This window comes from Cupressus sempervirens, chromosome 7, assembly GCF_028749045.1.
Source record: "Cupressus sempervirens isolate cs-2001-9-10 chromosome 7, ASM2874904v1, whole genome shotgun sequence".
Classification (NCBI taxonomy): domain Eukaryota; kingdom Viridiplantae; phylum Streptophyta; class Pinopsida; order Cupressales; family Cupressaceae; genus Cupressus; species Cupressus sempervirens.
The window spans coordinates 485,526,070-485,535,095 of NC_143124.1; the positions used below are offsets into that span (position 1 = coordinate 485,526,070).

Consider the following 9,026-nt stretch of genomic DNA (forward strand, 5'->3'; position numbering starts at 1 on the left):
TATGTGTGTCAAACAGACTATCACTCTTTAAAAATATTGAATTTTATTATGTAACACTTTTCGGAGGAGATAAAAAAAATTTGATATAAATAATATTTTTTTTTAAATTAAAAAATATGGTTACAAAGTAGGAACAAAGTACTCAAAATCACTAGTTTATGTCATCTTGAAATTATTTATAATTTTGGAGATATAGTCACTTGAATGTGACGTTTGTTGCAAAAATATTGATTTCAGTGTCAAAATTGGTCAAAAAGTGGAACCCATTATTGTGGGATCACCCAGCGTTCCTTTAATATACCAAATGTTTGCTCAATCACATTCCTACGAGAGGAGTGTCAGTGATTAAATAACTATTTAGGAGTGCTGACCAGGTTTTCTCTACAAAACTCTTTTAGGTGGTAACGTGTACACCGATAGGGGGCAAGAAAACCTGGTACATTTGCATACCTAGCATCAACTAAATAAAATTTGCCTACACAAATGGAAATAAAGTTATAATCAAAATAGAGCATACAAATTTTGATTTAATATAATGACAATATTATCATATAAAATATGAATTAATACACCAGGAGGAACCACCAGTGGATTTACTCTAGACAAAGCTAAAGCAAGCACCCGACTATTTGCAGCAGATACTTCCCAACCAGCAAGAATATATTGAAACTTATAGTCAAATGAACAAACACCCAAAACATTTTGTGACAAAGTGCCTTTTCTATCACAATATTTTTCTTGGATGTCCACCTCGACAGTAACAGGCATATGGGTTCCATCCATTGCACCAATACAATCTTATAAAAAGAAATATTATTATCAAATATAAATTATTATTATTATTATTTTCAGCAAAGAAAGAAATGTCACTAGAGTATTTACCTTGAAATATGGATCAAAATGGTCCTTCCCAGCAATTTCTAGAGGAGTTGTTGCAAGAGGGGGTAACAGATAATCACTATGAAGTGCTAATATGGCCTTTAAGACCTTGTGGAAGTGTCGACTCACTGTCTCTCCTGAGTGACCAAAGTTATGGCCAATCTTTCAGTTCCTGAGATTATGGTTAAGGGTGTGGAGAAACATCACTAGTTGTTCTTCCAACATTAAATTATCTGTATCTTGGATGCTCCCTTTTTGACTTAGAATTTTGGCCAAGCGAAAGAAGGCTACTCTACTCATGCGTATTTGGTCATGGTAATATGTGTTAGTAGAATGGATAATACACTTATAAAAAGGACATGCAGCTCTTCTTCGCTTTTTCCTATGTCTTATAGCCTCTTGGGAAGATCCTACTATCAATACTGCAAGGCTAGACAATAAAACAACAAGTATACGCATGACCTCGATCTTCCTAACTATGACTACTTGGACTTGTATATTTTGAGTAAGATCCATCAAATGACCTACAATGAAAACAAGGTCACATAAATCTTACCATTGTTAAGAGTTATATAAACAAAATATAAATAATAATTACTTAAAACAACCGAGAGTACATCAATACATAGAAACTTTTCTTACCACATAAGATCTCTAGAATATATGGAAGAGGCAACTTCTAGCTTACATTGAATTAAAGAGGTAATGAAGAATATACACATACGCTGAAAATGGTCAAACAAAGAGCTATACAATGTTCTGCAAGAAGGAAAGGATACGGCAGCTATATGTGAGCAGAAAAGGTAACAATTGAGCAAAAAAGGATAGTACAGCTATAGCTGTGATAGTTGTTACCAAGTCCAACTAATTATGCTAGTCAAAACTCCATTACATATATCCAAAATAACAAATAGATTAAAGACATCTAACATATCTTTATATAAATTGTTTAAATATATATATATATATATTATTTTCAACATCTTTTCTGCTCGATGGAATATGCTTTGTTTGCTCGATGGAATAGAAATATGCCAAGGCTGATGACTAAAAATCAGATAGAATTGTTTAATCCTGATGACCTATGGTTGGGGAAGACATTGTATTGGTAAGATTGACTGTATAGCAATTTTATTATATTTAAATTGTCTCCTCTATCACACGTACGTACCCTATTCCAGATTGACTACTGTAATTCATGCCGCACAGACTGCCGAAAGCGAGCAATGAAAAGTATATAGAATTGGCCAAGCTCGACTTCAACCGTATTCAGGCTACACACAGATCTGAAATACAACATATAAAGAGGTAAAATGGAGGAGGATCACGCTGAACTTAATCAAAATAGTCCCTGTAATAAAGACAATGATCAATCTAATCGGGGTTTCAAAAACATTTGTTTAATTTATGTGTTTTTGCCAAGATCTTTGATGAAAGATATTAAAAATGAGATTATTGCAATGTTATAGATGGTACAAGGATTGCAAATTCCCGCGGCTAGATTTTACTTGGCACAGAGAAGTTGCAGTTTACTGGACCTCTTCAGCGGTGATGTTCGAACCGCAATACATCGAGTGTAGACTTGATTATGCAAAAGTAGGACTCCTGGGTGTCATCTTAGATGACCTCTATGACACCTATGCAACTCTCAGCCAAATCAAGCTTTTCAATGAAGCTTTCGAAAGGTCAGCACATTCAATCCTCCTCTCATCTTTAACAAATTCCTGGTCAAATTTAACTATCATATTTTTGTCTGTAGGTGGGATCCATTGCAAATCGACCAACTGCCAGAGGAAATGCAAATAGTTTTCATGGGTTTCTATAATACTTTGAGAGATATAGCTGAACGAGTAAAGGAGGTTCAAGGCCGTGTTGTGCTTCCTTACCTGCGCCAAAAGGTAAGTACTTCGCAACATTTTAATGGATTTTGCCAAAGGGCGAATTGGGCCACTTTAAACATTACATACTGTGGAAAAAATTAAGCTTGAAAAAAAATCAAATTTGAATATTTAACATTTATAATCTTAAAATGAAAATATTACGCAGTCCCACGAGTTGTAGCCTAACAATATTTGTTTGTTTTGCCTGTTGCGGGGTTAAGTGGTTAAATCTGTTGTGGAGTTTCACGAAAGAGAGAGAGTGGATGGAAACAAGTTACTCGCCGTCATTAGAGGAGTATTGGGAGAATGTGAAAGTGTCGATAGCAATGAGAACAACTATCCTCCCATCAATTTTTTCTACAGGAGACCGTCTTCCGGATCACATTCTTCAGAAGCTTGATGACTTTTTCGATCTCGTCAGTCAGACGGCGCGTATTATGAATGACGTTAGAACTTTTCAGGTGATTCCTGCCTCCCCTGCTCTCATTTTAACCCCTTTTGAAGATCAATTCAATATCTTAGAAACTTGAACCGAATTTTATGTTGTGCCGTGAATTTAGAGGGAAAGAGATCGTGGGGAATTGGCGCCATTCGTACAGTGCTACATGAATGAGCAGGGTGGATGCAGTGAAGAAGAGGCCCTCAATTACATTGAAAAAGTAAACGAAGAAGCCCTTGCCAAATTGAATTACCAGTTTCTAATGCGGTCAGAGGTACCCAACTGTTACAAAAAACTGCTTTTCAACACGGCAAGGATAATGCAAATCGTTTACAGAAAGGAAGACGCCTTTTCAAACGCCGCGAAGGACCTTGAAGATTCCATTAAAAATTCCCTCTACGAACCAGTCCTGTAAAAGATTTCCCACTGTTATGGGATCTTAAATTCAAGAGTCAATGCATGTGGTTCCATCAAATGATAGTAAATTCCAACTTTAGCAAAATAAGTTTCTATCTCAAAAACATTATTAGGTTTTTAATAATACATGCAAATGTTAATTTAATTTGAGCATCATTCCTATGCAATGAGTGTTAATTGTTTTATTATTAATAGATTGACTCTTATTATTATAAATTATAAGTGAATAAGTTTGACTCAAAAAATATACAATAAAATCTTCATACAATATCATAATTTGACTTATACATATGAATTCATAAGCTAAAGAGATTATATAGTGATTGGTTCATAAGTCATAGCACTTGGGAAGGTTTACAATTGAAACGGGAAAGGGATTCATTTTTCTCTTTCTCTAAATAATATAAATTTCAATATAGTACTTGCAGGTATAACTATTCTGTGACACATTTTGAATTCCTTGTATTAACCGGTTATTAAATTAACTCTAAATATACTCTAATCAGTAAATACAAATAGTAACTAGTCAAAAGCGTATGTTTTAACCCTGCCTTCCCACCCCAACCTTATAAAGACATCTCTTTCCCCTGCCTCTTCAAACAAATGTGACCTCTTTCTCATCCAAAATGGCTCAGATTATATTTTCTCCTTCCATTTCACTTTCCAAGTCCTCTGGATGGATTTCAAGGAGAGCCCATGGATTTTCATCAATAAAAATGCACTCGCGCGGAAAGAGTCTGGGTACGTTTAACATCTTTCTCTGATCAAACTGCTTTGTAATGCTTGACTCAAAACTTATTTATTGTTGTTTTTTGTCCAACTGTTTGCAGCTTGCCACAACATGCCATCTGCTGCTGTTGTGGGAGAGCAAGGTAATGGCGATCACAAAATGCAAACCCTATCTGCTTTGTTTTATAGACTTGTGTATTTATACTTAAATATTGTGAGTTTTTAATAGTTAAGGCTGTAGTTATTGCAGATTTAACGATAGCGCATTCGGAGCGTAAAATTAATACTAATTACAGCAAACCAGATTATGTTTATTCTCTCTCAACATTTGATGAGGTATCGAGTATGAATTCATTTGAGTTTGCTTACCGGATCGGCATTTATTTGGACCTGTGGATTGAGTGTTACATTGATCAGGAGTCTCTGAGAAATGTAGAAGTCAAGAGGAAATCTGAAAATCTAATTGCGTGTTCTTGTTTCAGGCGGCCATGGATGAGATGGATATAAAGAGAATAGAAGAACTGGTTGCAGAGATAAAAGCGGTCTTTCATTCGATGGAAGATGGGGAAATAAGTCCCTCTGCTTACGATATTGCCTGGGTTGCCAGAATTCCTGCTATTAATGGCTCTTCTGAACCCCAATTTCCTCAATTGCTGGACTGGATTCTTCACAATCAGTTAACCGACGGTTCCTGGGGAGAAAATAGTCGTTTTTTAGCCTGTGACAGGCTCCTCAATACTCTTTCCTGCCTTGTTACTCTGGCCTTGTGGGGCGTTGGAAATAACCAAGTGAAAAGAGGTAATTTCTTTTCTTTTTTCTTTCATTTCTGTCCTTTCCATTTGTGAATTCGGTGGGGAAACAGGCCCAACAAGATTTTACCTTGAACCAGATGAAAGGGTTTGATTTCTAGGCCATGGCAGGTCTGAATTTCTTGAGAAGAAACGGAGAAGGGGTGATTAAAGAAGCACTTGGTCATCATCAACCAAAGGGATTCGAGATGGTCTTTCCTGTACTGCTGAATGAAGCCAAACTTTCGGGTTTGGATCTTCCTTATCAGCTATCTGTTATGAAACAAATAAGCGAAAAGCGAGATTCGCAATTGAGAAAGTGAAATCCTGACCCACCTTTTACTATTACCTATTTTTTATTATGTCCGGTTTTGTTTTGTTTTGTGATATGCCCTGTTTTGCTATTATATATTTGTGATATGTCCTGTTTTAAGGAATGCATAAACTGAAGCTCACGTGATTGAATAAAATTATGGTGAATCAGAGTATCTGTTGAATACCTGCACAGAAATCCTTCAACAATGCTGCAGTGTCTGGAAGGCATACAAGATTTAGTCGATTGGGAAAATATCCTGAAACTGCAATCCAGGGATGGATCTTTCTCAGGCTCCCCTGCATCTACAGCCTGCGTATTTATGCACACAGGCTATCAGAAATGTCTGCAATTTCTGACGAGCCTTGTTAAAAAGTTTGGAGACCATGGTAATTTTCGTATTTAATACTCCCAATCATTTTTTAAAGAATGTCGGATTTTCAAAATTTAAAATGTTTGTTTTGCAGTGCCGGGCATGTATCCAGTGGATATAGCGGAGCGTTTGAGAGCCGTGGATTGCGTTGAACGTTTTGGACTTGAACACCATTTCCAAAAGGAGATTAAACAAGCTTTGGACTATGTGTTCCAGTGAGTAGCAGTACCTCCTCTGTTGTGATTTTCCAAATAAAACTAGAGATTATTTGCGTTAATTTGACATCTCGCTTTGGAAATGTATGGTAGGTACTGGACTGACGAGGGCATTGGATTCGGAAGGGAAAGCCTGGTTCCTGATGTTGATATTACAGCCACTGCCTTCAGGCTTCTCAGAACATTCGGCTACTCTGTATCTTCTGGTATATATATATAATTTAGACGACTACTCATTCAAAGCTTAATCGGGGCTTTAATTTCCGGAATTATTAGATCGCTCTTAATCTCTAACAATTTGAAATGGCAGACGTTTTGAAAAACATTAAAGGCGGGGCTGAAGAACTTCATATGATGTCCAGTAACGAAAACAGCGCAGGCGTAGTCGGAATATTGAGCTTGTATAGATGTTCACAGCTTAACTTTCTCGGCGAAAATGTAATGAAGGAAATAGACGCCTTTGCGAAATATTACTTGGCTGAATTCCTGCAAAGTGAGAACTTTTATCAGGCGAAGATTGTCAAGGAAAACCTGCCCGAAGAGGTATTTTGAACTGTTTGCCTTCTCCGAATGTTTTTATCAGCGATGAACTACTGAGCATAATAAAGTATTAAAATCTGATTTGTAATTTTTTATCCAGGTTGAATATGCTTTGTCTGCTCGATGGAATAGAAATATGCCAAGGCTGACGACTAGAAATCAGATAGAATTGTTTAATCCTGATGACCTATGGCTGGGGAAGACATTGTATCGGTAAGATTGACTGTATAGCAATTTTATTATATTTAAATTGTCTCCTCTATCACACGTACGTACCCTAATCCAGATTGACTACTGTAATTCACGCCGCACAGACTGCCGAAAGCGAGCAATGAAAAGTATATAGAATTGGCCAAGCTCGACTTCAACCGTATTCAGGCTACACACAGATCTGAAATACAACATATAAAGAGGTAAAATGGAGGAGGATCACGCTGAACTTAATCAAAATAGTCCCTGTAATAAAGACAATGATCAATCTAATCGGGGTTTCAAAAACATTTGTTTAATTTATGTGTTTTTGCCAAGATCTTTGATGAAAGATATTAAAAATGAGATTATTGCAATGTTATAGATGGTATAAGGATTGCAAATTCCCGCGGCTAGATTTTACTCGGCACAGAGAAGTTGCAGTTTACTGGACCTCTTCAGCGGTGATGTTCGAACCGCAATACAGCGAGTGTAGACTTGATTATGCAAAAGCAGGACTCCTGGGTGTCATCTTAGACGACCTCTATGACACCTATGCAACTCTCAGCCAAATCAAGCTTTTCAATGAAGCTTTCGAAAGGTCAGCACATTCAATCCTCCTCTCATCTTTAACAAATTCCTGGTCAAATTTAACTATCGTATTTTCGTCTGCAGGTGGGATCCATTGCAAATCGACCAACTGCCAGAGGAAATGCAAATCGTTTTCATGGGTTTCTATAATACTTTGAGAGATATAGCTGAACGAGTAAAGGAGGTTCAAGGCCGTGTTGTGCTTCCGTACCTACGCCAACAGGTAAGTACTTCGCAACATTTTAATGGATTTTGCCAAAGGGCGAATTGGGCCACTTTAAACATCACATACTGTAGAAAAAATTAAGCTTGAAAAAAAATCAAATTTGAATATTTAACACTTATAATTTTAAAATGAAAATATTACGCAGTCCCACGAGTTGTAGCCTAACAATATTTGTTTGTTTTGCCTGTTGCGGGGTTAAGTGGTTAAATCTGTTGTGGAGTTTCACGAAAGAGAGAGAGTGGATGGAAACAAGTTACTCGCCGTCATTAGAGGAGTATTGGGAGAATGCGAGAGTGTCGATAGCAATGAGAACAACTATCCTCCCGTCAATTTTTTCTACAGGAGACCGTCTTCCGGATCACATTCTTCAGAAGCTTGATGACTTTTTCGATCTCGTCAGTCAGACGGCGCGTATTATGAACGACGTCAGAACTTTTCAGGTGATTCCTGCCTCCCCTGCTCTCATTTTAACCCCTTTTGAAGGTCGATTCAATATCTTAGAAACTTGAACCGAATTTTATGTTGTGCCGTGAATTTAGAGGGAAAGAGATCGTGGCGAATTGGCGTCATTCGTACAGTGCTACATGAATGAGCAGGGTGGATGCAGTGAAGAAGAGGCCCTCAATTACATTGAAAAAGTAAACGAAGAAGCCCTTGCCAAATTGAATTACCAGTTTCTAATGCGGTCAGAGGTACCCAACTGTTACAGAAAACTTCTTTTCAACACGGCAAGGATAATGCAATTCGTTTACAGAAAAGAAGACGGCTTTTCAAATGCCGCGAAGGACCTTGAAGATTCCATTAAAAGGTCCCTCTACAAACCAGTCCTGTAAAAGATTTCCCACTGTTATGGGATCTTAAATTCAAGAGTCAATGCACGTGGTTCCATCAAATGATAGTAAATTCCAACTTTAGCAAAATAAGTTTCTATCTCAAAAAGATGTTGGAACTTTTTGAATTATTAGGTTTTTAATAATACATGCAAATGTTAATTTAATTTGAGCATCATTCCTATGCAATGAGTGTAAATTGTTTTATTATTAATAGATTGACTCTTATTATTATAAATTATAAGTCAATAAGTTTGACTCAAAAAATACACAATTAGATCTTCATACAATATCATAATTTGACTTATACATATGAATTCATAAGCTAAAGAGATTATATAATGATTGGTTCATAAGTCATAACACTTGGGAAGGTTTACAATTGAAACTGGAAAGGGATTCATTTTTCTCTTTCTCTAAATAATATAAATTTCAATACAGTACTTGCAGGTATAAGTATTCTGTGACACATTTTGAATTCCTTGTATTAATCGGTTATTAAATTAACTCTAAATATACCAATTAGAATTCATTTTATTTACTTCTTTTATATAAATATTATATTTTAAAATTTAAAAATAACAATATTTTAACTTTATAATTTTCCAATATTAAAT

The 9,026-nt window shown here is 36.2% G+C and overlaps 2 protein-coding genes across 3 annotated transcripts; both read left to right on the top strand.

The window, feature by feature from the left end:
* Positions 1-2,077: 2,077 nt before the first annotated feature.
* Positions 2,078-3,613, top strand: LOC149547664 (bifunctional levopimaradiene synthase, chloroplastic-like). The gene is made up of 5 exons (XM_089794167.1): positions 2,078-2,187; positions 2,349-2,564; positions 2,639-2,777; positions 2,981-3,220; positions 3,320-3,613. The coding sequence occupies exons 1-5, from the start codon at positions 2,078-2,080 to the stop codon at positions 3,611-3,613; spliced, it is 999 nt and encodes a 332-aa protein (XP_089650293.1).
* Positions 3,614-4,218: 605 nt separating this feature from the next.
* On the top strand, positions 4,219-8,598 carry LOC149547665 (bifunctional levopimaradiene synthase, chloroplastic-like). 2 transcript variants are annotated; one of them, XM_089794781.1, is made up of 15 exons: positions 4,219-4,356; positions 4,446-4,487; positions 4,586-4,680; positions 4,827-5,142; positions 5,265-5,451; positions 5,617-5,834; positions 5,913-6,033; positions 6,127-6,239; positions 6,344-6,576; positions 6,674-6,786; positions 6,888-6,986; positions 7,148-7,363; positions 7,438-7,576; positions 7,780-8,019; positions 8,119-8,598. In XM_089794781.1, exons 1-15 carry the CDS (start codon positions 4,242-4,244, stop codon positions 8,410-8,412), a joined length of 2,541 nt encoding a protein of 846 aa, XP_089650907.1. In that variant the 5' UTR covers positions 4,219-4,241; the 3' UTR covers positions 8,413-8,598. The 2 variants fall into 2 exon arrangements, with proteins under 2 accessions (XP_089650907.1, XP_089650909.1); XM_089794783.1 differs by having other exon boundaries at positions 4,595-4,680.
* The last annotated feature ends 428 nt before the right edge of the window (positions 8,599-9,026 follow it).

Bases quoted from the DNA above. Each gene is read 5' to 3' on its own strand.
- LOC149547664 (XM_089794167.1), top strand. From the start codon at position 2,078: ATGCCGCACAGACTGCCGAAAGCGAGCAATGAAAAGTATATAGAATTG. The intron at 2,565-2,638 runs GTCAGCACATTC...TTTTGTCTGTAG, and splicing joins TTCAATGAAGCTTTCGAAAG to GTGGGATCCATTGCAAATCG. The intron at 2,778-2,980 runs GTAAGTACTTCG...TGCGGGGTTAAG, and splicing joins TTCCTTACCTGCGCCAAAAG to TGGTTAAATCTGTTGTGGAG.
- LOC149547665 (XM_089794781.1), top strand. From the start codon at position 4,242: ATGGCTCAGATTATATTTTCTCCTTCCATTTCACTTTCCAAGTCCTCT. The intron at 4,357-4,445 runs GTACGTTTAACA...AACTGTTTGCAG, and splicing joins CTCGCGCGGAAAGAGTCTGG to CTTGCCACAACATGCCATCT. The intron at 8,020-8,118 runs GTGATTCCTGCC...CCGTGAATTTAG, and splicing joins ACGACGTCAGAACTTTTCAG to AGGGAAAGAGATCGTGGCGA.